The sequence below is a fragment of the Echiichthys vipera genome, assembly GCF_963691815.1.
Source record: "Echiichthys vipera genome assembly, chromosome: 9".
In the NCBI taxonomy this organism is placed as follows: domain Eukaryota; kingdom Metazoa; phylum Chordata; class Actinopteri; order Perciformes; family Trachinidae; genus Echiichthys; species Echiichthys vipera.
In genome coordinates, this window is record NC_139834.1 from 3,689,980 (window position 1) to 3,714,899 (window position 24,920).

At 47.4% G+C, this 24,920-nt stretch overlaps 2 protein-coding genes across 2 annotated transcripts in view; both read right to left on the reverse strand.

Moving 5' to 3' along the window:
- arfgef2 (ADP-ribosylation factor guanine nucleotide-exchange factor 2 (brefeldin A-inhibited)) overlaps nt 1-18,517 on the reverse strand; it is a 38,082-nt gene extending 19,565 nt beyond the window's left edge. Inside the window, exons 1-21 of the mRNA XM_083920131.1 lie at nt 18,163-18,517; nt 13,248-13,278; nt 12,724-12,847; nt 10,820-10,966; nt 8,958-9,137; nt 7,430-7,742; nt 7,150-7,299; nt 6,907-7,034; nt 5,525-5,658; nt 4,724-4,958; nt 4,505-4,604; nt 3,797-3,936; nt 3,543-3,651; nt 3,250-3,439; nt 3,040-3,151; nt 2,751-2,956; nt 2,511-2,595; nt 1,063-1,234; nt 754-905; nt 499-627; nt 198-356 (exon numbers count right to left, since the gene is read on the reverse strand). Of these exons, the coding sequence (XP_083776257.1) occupies nt 198-356; nt 499-627; nt 754-905; nt 1,063-1,234; nt 2,511-2,595; nt 2,751-2,956; nt 3,040-3,151; nt 3,250-3,439; nt 3,543-3,651; nt 3,797-3,936; nt 4,505-4,604; nt 4,724-4,958; nt 5,525-5,658; nt 6,907-7,034; nt 7,150-7,299; nt 7,430-7,742; nt 8,958-9,137; nt 10,820-10,966; nt 12,724-12,847; nt 13,248-13,278; nt 18,163-18,394 (3,228 nt within the window). The 5' untranslated portion in view covers nt 18,395-18,517. The remainder of the gene's footprint in view (nt 1-197; nt 357-498; nt 628-753; nt 906-1,062; nt 1,235-2,510; nt 2,596-2,750; nt 2,957-3,039; nt 3,152-3,249; nt 3,440-3,542; nt 3,652-3,796; nt 3,937-4,504; nt 4,605-4,723; nt 4,959-5,524; nt 5,659-6,906; nt 7,035-7,149; nt 7,300-7,429; nt 7,743-8,957; nt 9,138-10,819; nt 10,967-12,723; nt 12,848-13,247; nt 13,279-18,162) is intronic.
- Nucleotides 18,518-20,144: 1,627 nt separating this feature from the next.
- The window catches only part of pard6b (par-6 partitioning defective 6 homolog beta (C. elegans)), a 28,396-nt gene continuing 23,620 nt past the window's right edge, over nt 20,145-24,920 (reverse strand). The window contains exon 3 of the mRNA XM_083920134.1: nt 20,145-24,592. Coding sequence (XP_083776260.1) covers nt 23,634-24,592 — 959 coding nt within the window. The 3' untranslated portion in view covers nt 20,145-23,633. The remainder of the gene's footprint in view (nt 24,593-24,920) is intronic.

The following is a 24,920-nucleotide window of genomic DNA, read 5'->3' on the forward strand; positions in this document are numbered from 1 at the left end:
ACAGGCCTGAACAGACTGTAAGTAAAAGGTGGCAAAACCAGATTAAGGCTGAACATCCATGAAGGGAGGATTTATTGCAGTGCATTAGTTTTATATGGGTGTAACTTGAACACTGGCAGCTGAGTGTATGTGTATCCATTGCTGTACCCATCAGTTATTTCTGAAACTCAACAGTTAGTTAGTTAGCAGGGCGTCACCTCGTGCCAGGAGTTGCCCAGGTAGTTGCCGTCGGTGTGGGCCACAGTGATCAGGGTCTTGATGGTGTCGATGTTCTTCTGCTTCATCTCCGTGATGCTGGAACTGGCCGTCAGCAGGGTGAACCTGGCCAAGGCTTGGACGTACGCGTCTCGCTCCAACTGCAGACAGAAGGCCGGTTACTACACTGACAGTTTCACGCTGCGCTAAACGCTAAGATCACTGAGCCAATACCGAAAATACGATCCAATAACTCAATACAAACAATAATAGGCTCAGCGACTGTGTAAAGTGTCACCAGACCTGCATGCTGAAGATGCAGGCGATCCTGATGGCACATCGAATGCCCTCCAGACACAGTGAAGCCACCTCTGGGTCGTCACAGTCCTGCAGTCCCACACTGAACGCCGCCAGCAACGGGGTCCACGCCAGCTACAACACACACAAATCCTCAGCGGGTGCACGTTTCCAATGTGTCCACAGACTGTTTTGACTCTCCGGTTACAACATACATCACATTATTCAAAGATCTGGGTCAAACGGAGCAAAAAGTAACACCTTGAACATGGGCCTGACATGGTCCAGGTGTGTAGCGCTGAAGAACGGGGCCTGGGCGTGGCTGACGGCCTCCATCAGAGCTTTAGCGGTCTTCGCCATCTGCTCCATCTCCACGTTGTAGAGCAGGCGCCGCTGCTTCTCACTGGCTACACCTGGAGGGTGGAGGACAGAAATGATTCTGCTGTTTTTCATCGAACAGGAGACCCTGAGCCGTAAGGACACCGCAGTGATACGTCACGAGTCTCTTGTCTTTTTACCAGCCAGTGCGTTAAGAAAGCAAACATCAGGGAAAAGCCAACCCACACTCACTCTGCTTGGTGGACTTTGGGGTGATTGAGAACTCTTTGCTCTCCTTCATGGCGATCTTCTTGCCTGCGATCTCATCGTATATGGAGGATAGATACTCTTCAGGCAGGTCCTTGCTGTCATTAATACCACGATTCATCTTGATGTACTGCTCCTTTGTCATCTTGTTCTTCACCTGCATAAATGAACACGATGGAGAAAAAAAAAATCAGGTGCTTCCCTCGTGGCTTTAAACACTAAGGGGTTATTTCCTAAGACTGCTGCAAATGATTGCCAGGGACGGATGATTTTGTGTCACCGTGTGTATTTATTAAACTACAGACATGAGTGAAACCAACCACAGTTCATCTAATTTGCTGTTTTGATGCAGGCTCTACATCATTACTGTAAACAATTACAAATACAACAGGACAAACTCTGTCATATCACACTGGTTTGGATTAAATGTCAGGAAACTATGTATGGAGACTGTTGCTGCTGCTTTGTCTTGTGGTGCTGTGTGAAGTATAACGGACCTTTTAATTTACTACAATAGTCTCCGTCAATAAATAGTTTTTATCGTCTAACATTGTCTCTCTCTGTCTTTCACTTCTTCCCCCCAACCATAGTGTGTGTGTGTGTGTGTGTGTGTGTGTGTGTGTGTGTGTGTGTGTGTGTGTGTTTGTGTGTGTGTGTGTATGTCACAAAGCACCATATATTACACCTGCATTCCCAGACTTTAAATTTCAGATGCAATTTCCTCCGTGACAGCAGTCTGTCAGCAGTCATGAATCAGCTGCAGCGGCTATTTGTAGATGACTGCGTTGAGACGGTTACGGGCCTGCTGCCCACTCAGAGACTCTGCTGCAGAAACGCAGGGTGGTCCAGCAAAAACACTGAACCTTGGACTATTACTAATATCACCCGGCAAGGTGCTTCTGCACCCAATCAAATACACACAAGCAGGTAGATTACTTTGTGCTGTGTTTATAGTGTCTGCTCTGCAACTTTAGCGCCAAGAAACTAGAACAGTCTTCACTGTGAGAGCTTTGCTGAGTTGTAAAATCCTGTCTCAGAGTGTTACAAACTACTGGGAAGTGTGTTGGGGTCTGATAAGCCTTCAAGCTCACGGAGCTGTTACTGGACTTCCCGTATCGTATTGCGTCATCTCGTCAGTGGCTGACCTTGCACAGGGATGTTTTGGTCTTAAAATAGTCTTTAAAACACGTATTACATTCTCAAGAAATAACATTTTTAGCTGTGCTGCTTTACTTTCATTTCATCTGCGTCCAGTCTCTGTGTGATCCTTAAAGAAATAACAAACATGATGTGACCAGGGCTGTAAACTAGCTGTTGCCACTCAACTGGTGTGGCTGTTGCCACACCAGTTGATATATTCTCGTTGACATTAACTGTTGACGTCCCTAATTGTGATGATGGCGAGAGGATATAAATCAATCCCCAGTTCTCACCTGAGGACTGTGCAGGTCTGTGGTGAGCATGATGATGGAGTATGCCAGCACGTAGGCGGTGTCTGCACTGGCAAACAGAGTCTGTCTGCAAAAGAGGACACGCATCAGGGCGACAGTTAGTGCTTTGTTTTCTTTTGAATCGAACGTAAACTCTCGTGACTAAAAAATAATGAGACCTCACTCTGCTGCAAACTGAAAACCACCCTTTTGTTTGAATAGGAACTCTCAGGTGGGCCTTACCCCTGGTTGCACTCCAAGTATCGAGCAGCGAACTTCTCCATGAGTCTGTCAATCTTCTGGGCCTCACCGGGTAGCCTGAAGCCTTCCAGGAACGCTCTAAGTGCCGAGACAAAGTCCCGCCCGCAGAAGTCCAACTGGTCCACGTAGCAGTACATCACTTCTTTGTTGAACTTGAGGTTCTCGCCCAGATACTCTCCCACCTGGGTCTGTGGACGCAGAGGGGAAACGGTCAGGGGATTACCAACCTGAATAAGAAAACAGCGTTGTATAGGTTTGTGTAATCCCTCACAGTGTCCAGTCTGTCCTCCTGGTGTAGGAACTGGGCGATGTCTTCGGCCGTGGAACCCAGCATGCCCTGGTCCTGCAGGTACTGGATACCTCGCTTCGGCTTCTTGTTGAACCTGGAGAGGACGGAGGGAAACGTCAATGCTCACCTTCTCCAAAGAAGCGCAAAGTATTAAGTATAAAGACGAAGAGGTTGAGGAAAAAGGGGGCTCACAGTTCGATGCCGTGCTCTATGATGTCCTTCTGCTGTTTGATGACCTCATACTGCTCCGGATGGTCCGCCTGGGAAGCCGCGACGCTGGAGGACACGGTGGAGTCTAACGAACTGATGCTGTCCCGACGTCCCGTCAGCGGCTCTGGGAGCTTCAGCTCGCCTACGTCACTGTCCGATGGATGCTCCTGGCCTGCACACAAATCACATACGCACATAAGAATTAAGTATTCTTTATATATATAAACTTCCACTCTCTCCTGTGCATTGATCACATTTTTCCTGTACACACTTACCGAGGTTAGCTTGAAGGTTTGGATTGACATACATGTCTTTGCTCCACTCCACCATACACTTGAGGATGGACACCAGACACTCCAAACCCTTTTTGCGTAGGCTCAGCTCCTGTGGATGTAAGAGAATCACCCATTTACAGTAACACACACACACACACGTCATGTTACAAACAAAACATGAAATAAGAAACTATAGCCAGAAGGGCCAGAAGGGTCCTGCCTCACGCTTGACGACACTGAATCCTCGAGTGTACCTGCAGAGGAGTCATCCCAAGCTCCTGACCACTCCGGCCCTGAGCGATCTTCGACAGGTCGTTGACCAGGCGCTCAAAGATGTTGGCAGCGTTCAAGTCACAGTCATAGTTCACATAGATGTCGACCACGCACTGGGCATCTGGGGGGGTAGAGAAGTGTATGACAACAACCTTTAAATTACATTATATAATTACATGTCTAGTGATACAACACTGTTGTCTTCTCAGGTCAGATCAGTGCATAAAAAGCTCTTGAACTGTTACAAACAACCCTCACACACCCACCATAATCATCATATTTAGAGCTTTCATCCATGCAAACTGCGTGGATGAATAAATATATATATAAATATGAAGTTTGCCTGTTCTTAGTTGTTGATATTTTCATCGTTATTGCCATTACTGCCATATGTTTAAACACTGACTGATTAATTATGTTTTGATTTGCCGCCTGTGAGAAAATAGAAAACACTCTTCCCTCAATCACATCATTAAACTTCATCTCTGTTTTCCAGCATTTGGCTCTTTCCATAAACGCGTCCTGTCATATCGAAATAAAGATGCAACTGACATTAACATAGAAGTCACAGATGTTTAAATGACAAAAGAAACCTTCACTTTAACAGCTGCGACCGGTGTTTCTGCTGTTAATGAAGAGAAAAATGGGAGTTACTGGGTGTACGTTAACTCCAGCCAGTGGGTTTGTACCTGCGCAGATGCGTGTCAGCGTCTGGATAACCATCCACTTGTGCTCGAAGGAGCTGGTCGATGTCTCCAGGATGGTCAGGAAAATTTCGCGGAAAAACACCTGAGGCAAAGTGCACGAGAGGAGATAGAAGTCAGCAGATTAAGTGTCAGCGCGGGTCTTAAACCAAACCAGCTGCGACAAACGGACGACAGTGTGTTGCTGTGGCTCTGCCTCTGTACCTCAATCTGCATCTTCAGGTGGACCTTGAAGTGGGAGAGCAAGGTGAGGAAGATGGCCAGTGAGAGCTCGAAGACCTCGGGCACAGAGGAGACGCCGTTTTTAGACAGCGCCACGCACAGATACTGCTTGATGGCGTTGACGAACATCTCGTGAGTGCGAAACACCGGCCCGGCGCCCTGCAGCACGGAGAGCAGCAGCTGCAGGGAAACAATCTTGGAGCGCAACTCGTGGGACCTGCAGAGGACGGGGATAATATGTATGCATTTGGAAATGAATAGAGAGAATTAAATAATAGACAAAGACACTGAAGAGGCATATTACAGCAACATGCTCAGTAGATAAAGATGTGTCTTAGTGTTCAATCAATAAAGAGAGGTCCAGTTTACGTCTAAGTTGAAGGAAACAAGAGATTCCTGGGTGTAATGGGGTTTCATCATGGTAGTCATTTAATGTAGGCTGGACTGACTTCTTTATGAGCTTCTTCTGGGCTCAGTTTACTCTGGCCTATTCACACCGACCGGCTCAGGGTCTAATGTTACAGTAACTAGAGAGAACAGGGCCGCACCAGGGTGGAAAAGGACAAGTTCACCTGCGGAGACTGAGATCAAATGCTGTGCTCAGGTAAAAAGCATCTACATTTATTTTTGAAAACTGTAAAACCATATAGAAGACCACAAGTGTGTCTAATTCTCTGTCAGGATGTTGCTGGAAACTCTGAAACCACCTGAGATCAGGTGAGACTTAAAGAGGGCTGGTAATTGTATTGTGCATTCAGGTGTCACATGAAACAAAACACTCACTTTGGGTCCGGAGGTCCTTCAGCCAGAGGCTTCATGGAGAGTTTGCACAGAGAGCGGAACACCAGGAAGGCGTCTTTCTGCAGGATGTGAGAGAATCGAGCGGCACTGTGGGGTCCCTGCAGCGCCTCGGCATCCTGAGACACATGAAGACGCTCAGTTTTACTTTTCATGCAAACAACCCGTCCACATAAAAAAAAGGAAAGCGGCAGCTCTGATATGTCTTGCTCTAAACGGCTTCTCTGTTGGGACGCTCATTATCACATATTGATTTGCGTTTGTGGCAGAGCTCCAGACGTGTCCCAGAGGACCTGAGGGTTGAGTCAAGAATCTTAACAACAGGGTAAACGTTCACACTTAAAAAGCCATGCAAGAGAAGGCCATTACACGGACATGGCTGCAGACAACTTTGCCATCAAGGAAATGCCTGGATCCCCATTGTTAACGAAATATAATGCACGGAAAAACTGACCCTCGCCCTTTTTCTCACTTATTTAGTTTGTACTTATTTAATTTGAATCTGCTGCTAAACTGAACAGTGCGTATTGTTGTATATCGTATAAACCTACGCTTAACCACGATGTCTGTTGCACTCTGTCACACTTAGTTCATTGCTTGATTTATCTGACGTTAGCTTTATTTTGATTTGATTTATGTTTATGCTTATTGTTACTCTGATCCTTTCCCACCTTTGTATTGAAAACTGTTGCAAAAATAATTTCCCTCGGGATAAATAAAACTTCTTGAATCTTGAATCTTTAGACTACGGACTGAACAGTATACAAAGTCCTGGGAAAGGTGGACTTCTGTACTCTTTAACGTGAAACCCATTGTCTGTGTTAATGATCTCTCCATTTTGAACTAATGTATGACCTGTGTCCCGTCTGTTCACTTCTATTCTCTGTCTATTTTTGTTTTTATTTGTCTGTTGTTTTTGTTTCTTCTGTTGCTTGCATCTCTGGAAGTGTGTCTGTCTCTCTGTCTTTGTCTCTCTCTCTCTCTCTCCTTCTCTTCCTCTCTCCGGTGCAGACAGATGTGCGTCCTCCACAGAGCTGGGTCTGTCTGACGTTCCTGTCTGTTATAGTGAAGGTTTTCGTCTCCACCGTACTCTACGGGGGAATTGTTGGGTCTGTGTAAATCATGAATAAGTCATAGAGTGTGGTCTTTACCTACTCTGTAAAGTGTCCTGAGATGACTTTTGTTATGATTTGGCACTGTAAATAAAATTGAATTGAATTGTTCGCTTGTTGGTTTGGTTTTATTGTTAATAAAAAGAAAATCCACGCAAGATTAACTCTGAACTAATGAGCAGTCGACTCTGTATTTCCACTGTGTCCCCCTCAGCACACTTCAGATCAATAACTAAAGGTATCAACACTGCTCACCAGCATATCTGTGGAGGACACGGACGAGCGGTCCTCAATGATGCCGTTCATCTGCTGACCCTCTGTTCTGCCTCTGGGGGGAGCCACTTCCGTCTGCTCATCGACATGATGGGCTGGGGGCTCACCTCCTAGACGTCAGAATATTCAGGTCATGACTACGAAGGTGTATCGACTTTCATCAGAATGAAAGACACGAGAGAATAACTAAAACAAAAAAAACGAGTGAGACGAGTGAGTCCTGACCCGTTCCGCTGTGGATCTGTGTTGGCCGGTGCTCTCCCTCCTCTCCTTCAGTCCCCGCCGACTCTGCTGGGTTTGGATTGCTCTCTGCGTTGTCCACTTCCTCAGCTGCTGTAGGAAGTGCCTCCACACCTTCGTCTTCAAAAACCGAATCTGCTTTAAACAAATAAAGAGAATTAAGGTGAAGGTTGAAGGTTAAGAAAGCTGTTGTATGAAAGCTGCACCATCAACAGTTAAACTTTCAGATTTTCCAAACAGAGCGAGAGGAAAAACTGACGCGTACCTGTTGATGGTGTGCTCTGTTCTGCTCCTCCATTCATCGGAGCGTTGTCGCCCTCAGGTTCTCCGTTCATTGACGGTGTGTCTGGCGCTCGGTCCTTGTCCAAGTCAGGGGCTGGCGGTGGGGGCGTGGAGCTTGTGGCGTTGGTGGTCGTGAGGTCCGGAGAACTGGCTGCTGGGGACGGGGAGTTCTGGAGCTCCGGAGTAGGCGTCCGGTCGAACCGGGGGGAGCCGGACCTGGGATTACCCGGGATCGGGGACGGGTTCTGCTGGGGCAGACGAAGCCGGTCCTTCTCCTGCTCCTGAGCCTCCAAAGCCTGTGGAGAGGAGCCATGGAGACCAATTGTTTTACACAAAAGGACGTTTGGAAGAATTGTATGAAAACATTCACAAATAAATCAAACCCAGTGGTTCGCCTGTGATTCCACAATATTATCACAAAATGATCAACTGAGTCACTGAAAGCTCCACTAATGTTCAGCACGGCCGAGCTCTGAGCTCTGCCACTGGCTGTGACATAAGCAGAGTGCTGTGGCTGCGGTCGTGGGATTAGATAATTAGTTTCATAGCAGTTGGGTTGTATCAGGTAAGAGGTCATGTCGACCCAATGGTCCAAGTATTTTATGTTTATACTTTGTTCAATTGGTTGAAGTCGACCCGTTTGACACTAAAGGTTAAAATAACATCAGTCATTATAGACATTTTCAGATCGGAAGAACTTTTTCATATTTCTAAGAAACCCCTTTTTTATATTGTGTGTCTGCACTGAAAGAACTAGAAACAATCAGTTCTTATAACGCTGTTTCAGGGCGCACTCACACTGTCCTTCCGTACTGTGCCCAAACAGGTTTTACGGGTAAAGTCTGGTGTGTTTGACCAGTGTGAGTGCAACAGTACCGCGGCCCGTTTGAGAGAGGTGGGCTTTTGTAGAGAGGGTTTCCACATGTACGAGCACGAGCGTGCGCACGTGTACGAGCACGAGGCCTACGGCGGTTCTGACATCATTTCCTGTGCGCCTGTTGGGACGTAGAAAAAAGAAGGAGGGACCATGCGCGGACATTTCAAACAATGGCGGTGAAAGGTTCACGTTGGTGTGATGTGGAGGTGGAGTGTTTACTGCAGATTTGGTCGATGAAAAGATTCAAAAACAGTCGACAAGACGCACAAAAACTCTGAGGTCTATGGAAAGATTTGTAAACAAAGCAACGCATCGCGATGACGTCAGAAGCATTCACCGAGGCCCAGGTAGTGTGAGTACAAACGGGCCTGGAGGGGGGGACAAGGACCCTAAAGCACGGGGCACGGTACGGACAGACAGTGTGAGTGCGCCCTTAAGGGACTTTTTAGCTCCCATTTCAGAGTAGGTACCCTCCGACTGAAGCAGAACTGGGAGTGACGTAGGTGGACGGTGACTTCTGCTCATTCAACGCAAATCAAAAGAGAGTGCAGAGGAGAACGCAATAATTCCCCCATGTTTTCCCATAAAGTGGCATCAGCTGTACAGTTAAGGTAGAAATGTTGAATGCACTAACAGCCTGGTTCTCCATGCGTGTGAAGATAACGTTGAGCATCTGCGTGAGCGTGGCCTTGGCCGTGGTCTGGTTGATGAGGTTGCGGCTGGCCAGGTAGATGTTGTAGCAGGTTCTGACGGTGAGGAGCACCGTGCCCTCGTGAATCTCTATGTGTGGGGAGGTGACCGCCGTCAGCAGGGCCTGGACAAAGAGAAAAGGAAGTCAAGTCAAGAGTTACCAGACAGGATGTCTCGCCTCGAAGATGCTGCTGCTGCTGCTGCACCTGCTGAATCATCACTCCACTTCCCTACTCATGTGCCATGTTAAAGAAGAAGTGACTTCTCTGCTACTTGTGTAGAATTCAACTCAGGGTTGTTTCCATTTTAATGGGACTCAAAAGATCTTTCAATCTATTAGAAACCTATAAAAATATAGACCTTTGTGTTAAAGTATGCATTCGTCAGTCTGAGTAAAGTGCCCTGACATTCAGGACTCATTCAGCGGTGAATATAAAACAAGCAGACGTTGATAATCTGCTGTAAATCTTTTGTCAACAGTGATTAAACATTACAGCAGGACAGACTTTGCCCTTTACACACTACCAGGATGTGTATTTCATTCACTAAGAGGAAACTTCACAGAGTGGCAGCTATGAATCGTACCTGCCGCGCCAATACGACGAGAGGTGTAATAGAAAGTCTGAGGAATATGATGAAAGTGTGCACGAATTATGAAAAACAAACTAAAGCACATGCTATTTGACATCTTTCCCAATGTGTCAGAGTGTGAAACCTGCAGGAAGAATTAAACCTACGCAGCTTTTCTGCTTTTTAAATGTATTAAAGGGCAACAAATAAAAAATGTCAAATTCATTTGGAGACGAATGCGACAAAGCTTCAATAGTTGCCACAGAACTTTTTGTGTGATCCCAGGAACCAAGTGTTAAATGCTGGGTTTAAGTGGCCACGTGCCTACTACTAAGTGACTACGTACATACAGCGTAGATCAAAATAAGGGAAACAAATGATTATTTCTTGATTTATTCGGAAATACTGTTCTTTTTTGTTGTTCACAATTTGATAGAATATCAGCTGTGGCTATAAAACTGCTGTACTGACATGTTTTTTTATATAACCAAGGCACTTCAACAAAAACCTTTATTTTTGTTGCAGTGAGCAAAATTAGAGAACACTTTCAGATCCCTCCCAGTAATTGGTGTTAATCTGCACCTGGTGACAATTTACTGAATTGTTGGACACACCCTATTCACCCGGCAGCTCTCCTGGTTACTCTGCACGATGGCGAGCTGCTCTGAGGCGACTGAAACGCTGCGGTCGTCCAGATGAAGGCCAAAGGGGTGATGTAACTTTGATCTCCACTGTGTACATATGGAGTTTTATGTTCTCCCCGTGTCTGCGTGGGTTTTCTCCGGGTTCTCCGGTTTCCTCCCACAGTCCAAAGACGTGCAGGTGTTCGGTTCATTGATGACTCTAAATCACCCGTAGGTGTGAATGGTTGTCTGTCTCTGTTCGTCTCTATGTGCCCTGTGATAGACTGGCGTCCTGTCCAGGGTGGACCCCGCCTCACGCCAGATGTCAGCTGGGATCGGCTCCAGCACCCCCGCGACCCCGACCCCGGGATAAGCGGTTGAAGATGAATGAATGAATATAACTTCTCTTAACTACTTACTTCACAAAAAATACAATGTGCAGAAACAGATTTTCTCCATGAATGAACCCAGACAGAAAGATCTGATGTGTGAAGGACTAAAGCGTCTCAGTCCTGACTCTTTGACCAGACTGAGTCCTAAATAACCAACCACACTGACAGCTGGAGGATCTGAAGGCTGCCAGATGTACGGAGAGGAGAGGCGCTGGGCATACCTTAATGATCTGTAGCTGGACTCCCTCGTCGGTCTGCGGGCCCTGGAAGCAGTTGCAGACGGTTTCCATCAGCCGGTCAATCAGCCTCTTACCCGGGGTTCTGCTGTCCGGAGCATTGCCCGTGATGTGGCCGTACGCGATCAGCTTCTACGGTGGAGACACAGCGCGCAGGTTACGGCAGCGGAGGCAGAGTGAGTGTGTAAGTCTTTGAGTAGTTTGGGTTTAGAGTTTAGAGTTTATTTCAGCTTGGGTGTTTGTTTTGCGAGAAACAGAGAAATTCAGGGTCCCTTTGTGTGTCTGCAGGTGTTAAGGGTGTCCCAATGGGAGAATTTGTTATCCGGTTACTGTCAGAGGAAATAACATAGTGTCAGAGTTTCCACGATTATTAATCAAGGAAGGAAGGAAAAGGACACACAAGCATTATTTGTCAGCCTACTTTATATCGAACATAGAGGGTTCAGCACGGACAAACAGGAACACGTGGTGAACTCCTCCAGCCCAGTTTAGACCCAATTGGTCCAGCTTAGTAACGTTAAATTCACTAGTTCAGTTTCTTTTTCTCACTTTGACTTGAGCTTAACGAGGTGGATGATTATCTGGAGAATGTTGGAACGTGTTGGACCCTTTACGGTCACTTTCAGACGCGACGCTGCGGATTTAAGGTGCTTTTTATCGCAGATATGAAGCTGGAATGTCAGTTCCCTCTGACGTTTTTACGGCTCTGCTTAAAGTGCAATTCAGGAGCAAAATCATCTCACGCAGAAATCCGGGAGAGTCGCTAACAGTGATTAGCTCAGGGCAGTACGTTGAACACATTCAAGCGTCCTTTTTAACCACTAATGCTGCTCAAAATAACAGCAAACCTCTGCAGCAGCATGAGAAGAGTCCCTACACAAAACAAAGCACCAACAACGTAGTTAGTGAACCCAAAGTTTATTAAAAGAGTGTTTTGAAGACTTACCTACTGGCCCCTGTACCAGCTCCTCTCATAGTAAAGTCCATTACAGTGTATTACCAAAGTCAATCCCAAAGGAAGGAGCCCAGTGGTGCTTTGTTTTGTGTGTAGGGACTCTTCTCATGCTGCTGCAGAGGTTTGCTGTTATTTTCAGCAGTATTGAGCCTTCAACGTACTGGCCGAGCTAATAAGTGTTAGCGACTGTCCAGGATATCTCCTTTAATAGTTGTTACGCGAAAAGAACTAACTCGATGGCTCATATATGTATTTAAATGCCGGAAAAAGACCATGAGATGATTTTGCACCGGCATTACACTTTAATGCTTCAGGTGAGCAGCACGACGACTCTCACACACAAAAACAAACCAGAGAACAAACAACATGAAAGTCACAAGTCACAAGTATTGAGATTAATTTTCACAGGGCAACAAAGCGCCAGAGAGACCGTTGCGTCTACAGTTCTTATGGTTATGAGACGAGAAATCGGTTCAACCTGACATCCTTAACAACGGTTATTAAGGGTTAATTTCATCAAAGGTGAGAATATGTTTAGGGGCACTCCAGGGATTCAGTGTTGTACTTCTATAAAATGTCTTGAAATGTATAATAATATAATAATAAAATAGAGTTTACGGCACCGAGTCGCTTTCATGAGTAAACCAACAAATACTTGATGGATTAAAATCAGTGTAACCACACAAGTCTAGCTGATACGCAAAGCTATGGGATTAAAGGATGTGTGTGTGAATGTGTGTGTGGAATGCAGCGCCATTGTTCCGTGTGCGCGTCAGAGGCGTGAAACAGGTGAAACGAGCTTTCACTCCCCTCGCAGCCACCGCAAGATCGGTAATAACCCTCATAAATACCGGCTGGGAGAGAGGAAGGAGGCAGAAGATGCTGTGTTTGTTTAACTCTGTGTGTGTGTGTGTGTGTGTGAGTGAATATTAACCTGCAGACAGTCCAGGGAGGTGCTAACTATGCGTGGGGACTTTGACTGACAGGCCAACTCAAAGGGCAGCACGTATTTGTCAGCCTCGATGTAGTTGGCTCTGGGCGGGACCACGGTACCATCCCTGCAGGGAGAGAGAGAGAGAGAGAGAGAGAGAGCAAACAGTGTGTGAACTACAAACACAGTCCCATTGAACCGCGACGCTAACTCCGGGAGATGATGTGAAAAGATAACGTGCTGTGTGGAGTGTTTTACTGTACGTTCAGAGTTTCAGAGTGCAGAATTTCACAGAGCATTTAAGCTTTAAACCGCAGGAAAGCAAAATGGCATCGTGTTAAATAACAGCTCGCCTTAAGCAGCAGACAGATCACCCGAGGGCTGTTTGAAGTGCCGCTGATACACTCCGAAGTGGCAGCAAATCACTTTAGTCACGTATCGCAGTGAGCAGCTGGGGTTTACAGACTGCTTGGGGGCAACTGCCGCGCATGCATTCAGTCATTCATTCATTCGGGGATCATACTTACTTTTGTTTTTCAAGCTCTGCCTTGATTTCATCTGTGGAGGGAGACACAGGAGATTAAAGGTTACTCAAATCTGAACTTTGACCTTTTCGGCTCACATCACGGTGGCGTTACTTGACGGAAAGGTTACTGTGCCAGTCACAAATCCGACTGCAGGAGGACATGTTTTGTTTCCTTGCATTTTAAAATACACCTGCGCACGCTCGTGCTCGTACATGTGCAAACGTGCTTTACAAAAGCCCAACTCTCCCAAATGGGCCGTGGACAGCAAGCGTAGTGTGGTACGGTTCGTTCGCATGCATGTGGCTCAGAGTCCAGTTCAGTAAACAGTCTCTGGGTCCGTCTCTGTCCTCTCACGCAGCAGCGCTGTTGTTGTTATGTGACGCAGCGGGGTCAGAGGTCGGAGGTGGGGCCATGACGCCGTCCTTTAACAAAGTCTGAGCTTTCACAGTCCAGACCACAACGCCATAGGGGGCGTTTTCAAATCTTCCCACTCTGGGACCTGGTTTGAAAAGATCCCGTTTTCAGTATCCAATAACAGGGGCTGCTGTGGATGGGCCCTGACACTACCAGTGTGATTTATTGTTAGGGCGCACTCACACTGTCCTTCTGCACCGCGCCCCATGCTTTAGGGTCCTTGTCCCCCCGCCGGCCAGCCCGTTTGTACTCACACTACCTGGGCCTCGCGCAAATGCTTCTTGCTGCCTATACGTCATCACGCCGTAACATGTCACACGCATTGATGACGTCATGGCGATGCGTGGCTTTGTTTACAAATCTTTCCGTAGACCTCAGAGTTTTTGTGCGTCTTGTCGACTGTTATTGAATCTTTTCATCGACCAAATCTGCACTAAACACTCCACCTCCGCATCAAACCAACGTGAACCTTTCACCGCCATTGTTTGAAATGTCCGCGCATGGTCCCTCCTTCTTTTTTCTATGTTCGAACAGGTGCACATAAATTACATCAGAACCACCGTAGGCCTCGTGCTCGTACACGTGCACGCGCTCGTGCTCGTGCATGTGCAAACACGCTCTACAAAAGCCCACCTCTCTCAAACGGGCCATGGACGGCCAGCTGGCCGCAGTTATGCGCGGAGCGGTTGCACTCACACTGCTCAAACGCACTAGGCTTTAGCCGAAAAACCTGTTTTGGCGCGGTGTGGGAGGACAGTGTGAGTGCGCCCTTAATCACGTTTGGTTAATCTGAACAGCCTCCTTCAGATCTTTCTCTTATTCCCTCCCTGCATCACCGCTCCCATCTGCTTTTCTATCTAAACTTTTCTCCCAAAATCAATTTCCATTCCTTCATGATGTGAAGGAGAATGATGTGCGTTCAGCCAGATGTGACCGACCAAATCGATTAGATCCACAAATGACGCGGTGGCGAGCGCTTCTACACTCACACACACTTTCAGGGCCGCACACAGGAAATGAGCTTGAGCAATATTCACCACAAATGTCACAATCAATGAAACAGTGGATGATGTATTATAAGTAAAGTACGACCTGTCATTTCATGAAATAAGAACGTGAGCTCAGTGCATTCCTACGCGGGGTAGAAATTAGCGCTGGACCTTCGTGTAGAAAAGGATTTTTAATGCGCTGACTAATCGTAAAATCAGATTCCAGCTTCTTTAATGTGAATATTATTTGGTTTATTTCCTCCTCTTTGACAGTGAACTGGATTTATTTGAGTTGTGGACATAAAAAAAAGACATTTGAGGATGTTATCTTGGGTTTTAGGGAACTTTGATCCCCATTTTCTGACTTTTCAAAGAACAAACTAATCCATTAATCAGGAAAATAATCAACCGTGAAAATAACCGTTAGTTGCAGCATTAAAACTCGTGCTCTGTCACGTGGCTGAGCTCTGGTGTTTGACTTAAAAACAGCCCTTAACAACTAATCTCTCTTTCCACCGTACGTCTATTTAATCATGGGGGCAACAGATGCAAAGGCCCGCGATCCCCAGCATAACAACTACAACGTTAGTTTACCATAACCAGACAGTCGCTGCGACCACGTGACACACACACACACACACACACACACACACACACACACACACACACACAAACAGACACACACACACACACACAAACAGACGATACCGGGGACGAAAGGGAGCGTTGTGTTCGACCGGTGCCATGAATAATGAGAGAGTGTCAGTGCAGACTAAGCAGCTCAAACACCATCGACCTGTTTGCTCACCTCCCACTGACATTTATGTATTTGCAGTCACTCCTGTGTTCCGTACCTGACTGTAAATGTTAGGGGTCGACCGATGACCGATACATACTGACGATTTTCCTGAGCCGACTTTTGCTTCCACAGTTTACATCATAAAAATGACACAATGATGATAACGTGTGTTACGAGGCTCAATTTTCAACAAAAAAGGAACATTTATTGAATGTTTTTTAATGAAAGGGCGTCTCCAGCAACACAGAGCTGCATGTGATCTTTAAATAATGACGGGAAATAACTATCGGGGAACGGAGCAGCCCGCATCTCGCATATCGACACACCTAAAAAACGCAAATATCGGCCGGCCGATGTATCGCTCTATAACTAGTAATTATATCTTAATAATGTAGAGCAATCACCTGAAGGAAACAACTAAGCTTGTGGGGGATATTTGTCACAGTATCTGGCAACCCTGTAGTAATGCAGAAGGAGGAGGAGACGAAGAAGAAGAAGAAGAAGAAGAAGAAGAAGAAGAAGAAGAAGAAGAAGAAGAAGAGTCGGCAGTGCCCAGGAGATGAACTGGCACCTCTCCAGCCAGCAGTCCACGCTCCATTCACGGTCCACACAGGGACTCAAACCGGCGACCCTCTGGTTCCCAGCCAAGTCACCTAAAGGACTCCCCGTCGGGAAGAACTCATTGGCAGTTTCTGGCTTACGGTTCAGCGTTCGGACGACACAGGACAGAGACGGATGAAGTGACACCTGACGCACCGAAAAAGAAAAGGAAATGCCCTTCCAAGTTGAACACACGTTGGGCCGAGGTGTTTTCCTGGTTAAAGCAGCCGGCGTGGTGCCCACTGTGCCTTATGTACGGTGCGTAATGTTGAAAACAGCCACTTAAGCCTTTAGATAATGGCGGTCAGTGATACACACTTTTTTATTTGATGTGCAAACACTGCGTAAAGTGTAACAGCCTTATAATTCAGCCTTCTGGTCTCATTTCAACAATTAAAGGTGCCGTTTGTTCGTCATTGTGCCTAGAAATGTTTTATTGAATATCGAAGAAACAACATTTTCAGAACAAGGTTCCTTCATCAAGTTTTAAATACAAGGTAAGAAACGACAAATGACACTTTGGGCCAAGACACCAATGAAATTATCTCTATTTTTCACAAATCAACATTTGCAAGTGTGTAAAAAAAAAAGCGTCTCCAGCAACACGGAGCTGCCTGTGGACGCCTGTCGGGAAAACACTATCAGTGAACGCAGCAGCCCTCATCTCGCATACAGATACACCTAAAACACGCAAATATCGCCCGGCCGATGCATCGGTCTATCATTAGTAAATAAACCTTAATATTGAAGAACAACTTCTCAAACACCTGCACTGAGACCAAGAGACAGGTAACGTGCAAAAACAAGTGTCAGTTCACTGTCTGAGAATCACAATCTTCTACCAACAAGATATAAGTTTCTGTTGTCACAAGGATGTTGGTGAGCACAGATGGGTGTGTGTGTGTGTGTGTGTGTGTGTGTGTGTGTGTGTGTGTGTGTGTATGTCTGTGTGTCTGTGTAACACTATCCGTGATTGTGTTGAATGGAAAAGCACAGGCGACAGAGGATCCTGGAGTTAGGTAGCCTGTTTGTGTGTGTGTGTGTGTGTGTGTGTGTGTGTGTGTGTGTGTGTGTGTGTGTGTGTGTGTGTGTCTGGCTGAGTGACAGTGCTACGTACAACACAGGGATTGGTCTGTTTAGCTAGCTTACCTAGCCCTGACTAGCTAACGGAACTGTGTCACAAGTCGGACAGTTTTTGGCTAAATTCTCAAACTTTCACTTTAACCTACGAATATAAACAACGATGTAATGTTTTATAATTCATTTTAAGGTGTTTAACCAAAGTCTAACTTCTTATCTTTGTAACCATGTATCGTTTTAACGGCCTGGTTTATCTTTGTGTTTACAAAAGTCATTAAAAGGAAGCTAACACCGGTGAATTAGCCGTGTGCTGCTCTGGGCCCGAGTCGGACACCCCGACCTCCTCTATGTAAACACTAGCATTAGCACTGATGCTGTCAAAACATCCGGAACCACACTGAAAGACCTTCAAAATAAAGTAACATATTTTAAAGCACCAACATAAACCATAAAGCCTTTTGTATTCACCTTATTTAACCTGAGCAGCTCAGGCTGAGCGTCACCCAAACGTCCTGCCTGCTTCCCCTCATCATGACCACTTTAATTCACTAATTTAACACGTAAATACCCACGCACACACATGAAACTCCACTTGTAGATTCATAGAAGTGTGTGAATTAATCCTACATGCACTTGGGTGGAGATCACCGAGTAAAACCACCACGAAAAGACCGGAAACTGCGGCGGAGCAGATCCGTCCGGATTGGGGCAACACCAGCTAACGGCGTCCGACAGGTGACACATCCCCCACACACACATTAGCATGTTTTCTAACGTTGACAGCGACAACGTCGGTGTGAAGGCCCGGTACCAACACCGAAGAGTCAACAATAAGACGTGAAAGTGACGCGGTGACACTGTGGTACACGTCAACGGTCGGTGGAGGCCATTCAGAAGCTAACGCTAACGCTAACGCTAACGCTAAAGCTAGCTAACCGCGTAAGCTAGCTTGTCTCTCAATCAAACCGGACACGACCGACGGCGTCTTTTCCCAGTGAAGCGCCGCGTCAAAAAGCACCGCAAACACACTCACCGAGCGCCACTTGACAGGCTTTGCGCAGCTGGCTGTTCTGGCTCCTCTTCACCTCCTTATCCGAGAGGATTTTCTCCAGCGCCCTGGACAGAAACATGCTCTTGGTTTTGCTGTTTTCCGCCTTCAACTGCGAGGACTGCTGTGGCTGTGGCCGCGGCTGCTGCTGCTGCTGCTGGGGTGGTTGTTGTTGTTGTTGTTGCATCTCTCGCTCTTCTCCCCGCTTCTCTCTCATCTCAGGCCGTCATTTCCTCGGCCCGGGCCCCCGCCGGTGAGCAGGTGTCAAGGAGAGCTAACGGAAAATCCCAGGGCTATCGGTGGCGGTGGCGGTGTCAGTCCCGTCGCTGCCTCAGCCCAGCGCCGCCATGCTGCTCACACGTCACGTCACGTCACGTCACGTGACTCTCAGCTGTCTGGGGGTTTTGACAACAGGCACCCCGGGGTGAGGGCGACCCTGCCCCACGGGGGGGTGTCAGAGTTCACCTCACACGCGTCTGTAATGCGTCACCCGAGGGTGAACATGTTAAAGAGGTGTAAAAGGTAAAATGAGCCACTTTGAAAAAGCGCCCCCTCATGGAGAGAAGCAGTTCCTGCACTGTCCTGCAGGGGGCACCAAAACACAGCAGTTAGTTACACGAAGAAGAAGAAGAATTACTTTATTTATTATAATTCAATTGTTTCACTCTGTTATTATATTATTCATGTCACACACACACACGCACACACACACACACACACACATGCACAGACAGGACCTATATACATGCAATTAATGGAGAGATGTCAGAGTGAGGGGGCTGTCAGTGATCAGCGCCCCGAGCAGTTGTGGGTTCGGTGCCTTGCTCAACAGAACCTCTGCAGTGCCCAGTAGATGAACTGGCACCTCTCCAACCACCGGTCCACCCTCCATTCATAGTTCACACAGGGACTTGAACCAGCGATCCTCCGGTTCCCAGCCAAGTCACTAAGGACTAAGGTCTTAAACAACCAAAATGTGAATGATGATCATAGAAGTTCAATATTTTACACCGAGCGTTCACTTTGTGATAAAAGCATGACATTTGGTATCAGAGTTATTATTATTTGGTAGATGTTAGTTGGTGAATATGTTTCAAACTCATCTCTATACCCTCACCGGCCACTTTATTAGGTGCACCTGTCCAATTGCTCGTTAATGCACATTTCTAATCAGCCAATCACACGGCAGCAGCTCATTCAGGCATGTGGACATGGTGAAGAGTGTGTGTGTGTGTGTGTGTGTGTAGACATGGTGAAGAGGATGTGTGTGTGTGTGTGTGTGTGTGTGTGTGGACATGGTGAAGAGGATGTGCTGCAGGTCAAAGCAGCATCAGAACGGGGAGGAAAGGTGATTTGCGTGACTTTGAACGTGGCGTGGTTGTTGGTGCAGACGGGAGCTCTGAGTGTTTCACAAACTGCTGATCTACTGGGATTTCAACTTACAACCATCTCTAGTTTACAGAGAATGGTCCCAAAGAGAGGAAAGATCCAGTGAGCGGCAGTTCTGTGGGCGCACATGGAGGTGAATGGACACACTGGGGCGAGCTCCTCCTCCTCTTCCTTCTCCTCCTCTTCTTCTGATGGGTTGTGGGATTAAATTCCATCCCTTTTTTATCAGTCTAAAAAGTGCTCTTAACACAATCCCCCCTGGACGATCCCCTTGTGACACGAGGACCTGATCTTCTGTTGATGTGAGCAGCAGCACGTGGTGGTGAATGACCTTAAACACTAAGCATTTATAAGACCATTAAACAGCGATGGGAGTGTTTGGGTGACAGGCTTCATACACTGAGAGACAACAGACGATGCCGATTGCTACATATTAGTTTTATTTTATCCAGCTCCTCCGATCAGCAAATTACAAGTGTACATCTATTCGTTCATACAACTGCAGTTGAATCTTTAAACGTTTCTTTTTTTCATTAAATGTGATAAAAATGTACATCGTATATAGCATCGATAAGAAAATACTGACAATCTTCATTACAAATCTAGACCATAGGATTTATCTGGCAAGCAAAAATCATCGCTCCTCCGTCACTTAGAAAAAAAAACAATAATCTGACACGGAGCAAAACAAGTAGCCTGTTGAGAGGTTGTGCTAATGCAACGTTTTCCTCTTTCCGCAGAATAATCTTGATAATTCACAGTATGGAAATAAAAATAACATAAAATAGTCTTATAGCGCGGATTCTCCTGCAGCTTGAGCCGGAACAGTAAAATCACCTACTGAGAATCAGCTCGCAATAACGTCTACCGTGAGATTTACGACAATCACGCAGAAACAGAAATCAGACCAGTTATAAAAAAAATAAAGTCGTAACGCGTGTACGAAGAGAGGAAATACGCAGACGCGTGATTAGAGAATAAATAACGATGTCGCCGTGGTTACAATCCCAGTGTCCTGCGGTAAAAGTTAGAGATTCGGAAAATAAATTAACATTGATTTCTAGAAGTCGTCCGTTCAGAGTACCGTTCATTCCCGGTTTAATGCTGCGAATGCGACAAGACCGAGTCCCGTCGGCGCTCTGTGTACCGTAAAGGACAGTACCTTCTACGTAGAAGGTGATATACAATGGTGGTTGCACAAACGCCACCCGGGTGTTGGTTTCCAGTCGTAGAGATCCGTGGATATTCAAGAAATAAACAGAGCTACGAAGGACGAGCATTGGTGTGATGGTGACCCGTGTGGACGTACGGTGTTTCATTACAAGTGCAAATGAAGCTGATTAGACATTAGAGTGTGTGTGTGTGTGTGTGTGTGTGCGCAGGTCGGTGTTTAGCAAGTGTGAGAGGGAGATATCCAATCCATGCTTCAGCCAACGGCGTCACGTTTAACAGGAAATCTAACGCCGAAAAAATCAATAAATAGAAATAAAAGACATCTGAGGCAGTTGGCGGCAGCACGGACGGTTAATGGAGGAACCAAAACTCTTCCAGAACGACTTCTTTCACCGGAGAATATCTGAATTTAGAGGAACTCCACCCCCGAAAAGTCCTGTAAGTGGCTTCGGAGGGTTCTGTTTTTACTAGTGCAGCTATAAAGGTGGAGTTGGTTAACCGGACGCTCGCCAGATGGCTTTTGTTCCGCCTTGCTTCCGCCTTGACTCCGCCTAGCTCCACTCAACCACCTGGAGTGATTTCAGGGTCCGCAAGAAATGGTCAGGCCAATCAAGAGCGCCGGGCGGGGTTTTATGGATGTGACGTAGCAGAGAAACGACTGTGGCGGCTCACAGAGGAAGCAGATGTCAACATGGATGCTGCTGTTTCCTCCGTGTCGTCCGATCTAGAGAATATTCCTTCTTTAAAGGAACGCCAGAGAGCGGCTCTGAAGGCTTTTGTCGGTGGGAACCATGTCATCTGTTCAGTTTGGCTTCTCCCTGCGTCACTCATCAGCGTCACGGGTTGGTTTCGATGTGAGCGGTTGAAGTAGCACGTCAATAAAGATGACGGACAAGTGGTTTATCCAATCATACGCAAGGATTTTTGAGAAGGCCCAGCCTCCTGAAATCACTTCCCAGTCGAGCGATCCCAGAGGGATGAGGGAAGCGAGGAGGAACCAACCGCCGTAACACGTCACACGCATCTATGACGTCATCGCGATGCGTCGCTTTGTTTACAAATCTTTCCATAGACCTCGGAGTTTTTTTGCGTCTTGTCGACTGTTTTTGAATCTTTTCATCGACCAAATCTGCAGTAAACACTCCACCTCCGCATCACACCAACGTGAACCTTTCGCCGCCATTGCTGTTGTTGTTAAATGTCCGTGCATGGTCCCTCCTTCTATTTTCTACGTCCCAACAGACGCACATAAATGACGTCAGAACCGCCGTAGGACTCGTGCTCGTACACGTGCACACGCTCGAGCGCTTACATGTGCAAACACGCTCTACAAAAGCCCACCTCTCTCGTGGACGGCCCGCTGGCCGCAGTTATGCGCGGAGCGGTTGCACTCACACTGGTCAAACGCACTAGGCTTGACCCGAAAAAATGGTTTTGGCGCGGTGCGGAAGGACAGTGTGAGTGCGCCCTTACAGTCCAGCTATCGATCTGCCGTTAGGCCCAAAGTCAATATTTAGTAGCATTCTGAACACAGTTGTAGCGTCACGTTCTCTCCGAGTGTGTCGTTAATTGAATTAAATGAGAATGAAGATAAAAGGAAGTGCGTTAAATACTGGAAAGGACACTTTTCATACGCGAGTGTCTTCGGGACACATCCAAGTGAACTCAGGGCCGGGGCTGGAAAACAGAGATGAGTGTGTCGTACAGCACTGAGATATACCGAGTTATGGTCCAGGAAGTAGACAAACAAACAAACAAACACACAAACAGAAATATTCAATCGCGTTCACATTTTGTCATTTGTACACATGCAGCAGGGGAAGTAGCCCTTGTCGTGGAAGAGGAGAGGAAGTGCAATACGTAGGAAATGTGAGAGGGAAATTCATTCTAAGGAGTCCCGTTTCCCCTGTAAGGAGCAAAATTCGTTGTTCAGATGGAAAGTGGTCATTCAGTCACATGTGAGGTACGACTACCATAAAAAAAAACATCATTAGAAACTGAAACAACGTATTAAAATGATATAAAACACAGGCCTGATGGTGAGGGGGGGAGGTTCAGAAGGAAAATTGCTCCCGTAAATGATCGAAAATCATCAACCTTTCATTATTAGTCAGTCGTTAAACAGCAGGTCAAAAGAGGAAACAGTGGTTTAAAGCGTCTGAGCCAAAACGAAGAACCCACGCTAGGTTTTTTTAGGTGCTTCTTCCTCAAATAAAAACAGTGTCATCGCAGGTTTCAGACCGTAGGGGTGCTGCGGTGTGTGAAAAGTACCGCAACTGTTTACCGATGGTGTGCTGTGGTCACCTGGTGATGGGGAGGTGGTCACAGTGTGCTGCAGGGTTGTGTGTGTGTGTGTGTGTGTGTGTGTGTGTGTGTGTGTGTGTGTGTGTGTGTGTGTGTGTGATGGGCGGTGGCAGTAACTTCTCTCAGGACTCCTGACTTCATCTGTTCATGTGCCTGGTGACGGAGCGTCTCTTCTCTGCCCTCTTGTGGAAGCTCAGCGCAAAGACAGTTTTCAGGTTACAACAAGTGCTTGTAGTGGTTTAGAGAGGAAGTGGAGGGTTGGGGGGGGGCATCAGATCCCACTGAGACTTTTACGCCTGCAGAACTGGGCGGGGGTCGTTTACAACTATGGCACACATGCGTGGTCAGTGGCATGTAAAGGAGAAAGGCATGGAGTGCAGTGTGAGGATGTACAGACGTGTCGGTGTCATGTTGAGATCTAATATGTACACTTTTCGTTGTGCTTCTCGAAGGACAGTCGCTCTGTGATGGTGCAGGATGTTCCGCGATTGATTATCTGATCCAGGACTCCCGCTAGTGCGAGTAGAAGTACTTGAAGGTGTGTGTGTGTCTGTGGTTTTCAGTGTTACGTAAGTGTGTGACTGCCCCGCTTACAGAGTTATAACGGTGCCGTCCTCCTCCAGACTTCGCCTCTCGATCGCTCTGTCCGGGGACGGCGTGGTCGAGGCGGCGATGGCGTTGCCGAGCGATCCGCTGCTGCCGCTGGCTGGCAGGGTCCCGTTGGAGTTGATGGAGAAGGCGGAGGTGGAGATGGAGGTGGGGGCAGTGCGGAGGTTGAGGTGCGGCTCGTAGCGAGGCAGGGAGGGCATGCTGTAGTTGGAGGCGGTGCGCCTGATGGGTTCGGCCTCGCCTCCTGCCTCGATCACCAGGTCCTCGTCATCTTCGTCGCTCTCCAGCTCCCCGACGGGGAAGTTCTGGATGATGTGCGAGGGCATTGAGGCCGCGGCACCGACCCCGCCATGCGATGAGTAGCCGTAGTAGCTGGCGCCGCTGTCCGACGAGCGTCCCGAGCTACCAGACGCCGCTCCTCCTCCTCCTCCTCCTCCTCCTCCCCCTCCTCCACTGCGAACGACATTGTTCCTCTGGTTGGCGGGCTTGACGGTGATGATGAGGTTGTGGCTGTTGGCGATCATCATGTCCGTCACCTGGTCCAAAGACTTCCCAGCCACCTCGATACCGTTCACCTCCAGCACCTCGTCGTTGACCGCCAGCAGGCCGGTGCTCTCCGCCAGCCCGCCGGGCACCATGCGAGAAATGAATATGCCCGGGACCTTCTCCAGGCCCTGTGGAGTGACCCGTACGCTGGAGCCGTCGCGGATGTAGAAGCCCAACGGTTTCTCCTGGCCGTGCTTGTACAGGCGCACGCGCCGGTGCGTCTCAGGGAGGATGTCCACGTCGATGATGGAAGAGACGGGGCGGAAGTCCCTCGGGAGGCTGATGATCACCGGTGGCTTTTTCCTGCTGGGGTCAGGCCGCAGAAGGACCGCCGAGAGCACCGTGTTTTTCTTCCTGGTCAGCGAGTTGGTACCAAACGTGTAATCGGCTTCCTCTGCAAAACAACGGATAGAAGAAGTGGAGAAGAGGAAGAAGAGAGAACAAAGAGGGGAAACAGTGGCAGAAAGAAAGAAAGGGGAGACAGAAACAAAGAGGACGTAAATGAACAGAAGCCGGTTCATTTTGCATTAACACCCTTCTAGGCTAATTACACATGGAGCCCTTATGCAGGCTGACGCTCGGTTGCGTCATGTAGGTTCAGGAGAGTGAATAATGCTTTGCAATGGAGCAGCTCTCAGCCTGAGGCTTCCCTGCAGGGTGTCTGTGCTGAACACACACACACGCGACGCTGATCCCCAGAACTCCCCTCAGGTCGTACTGAT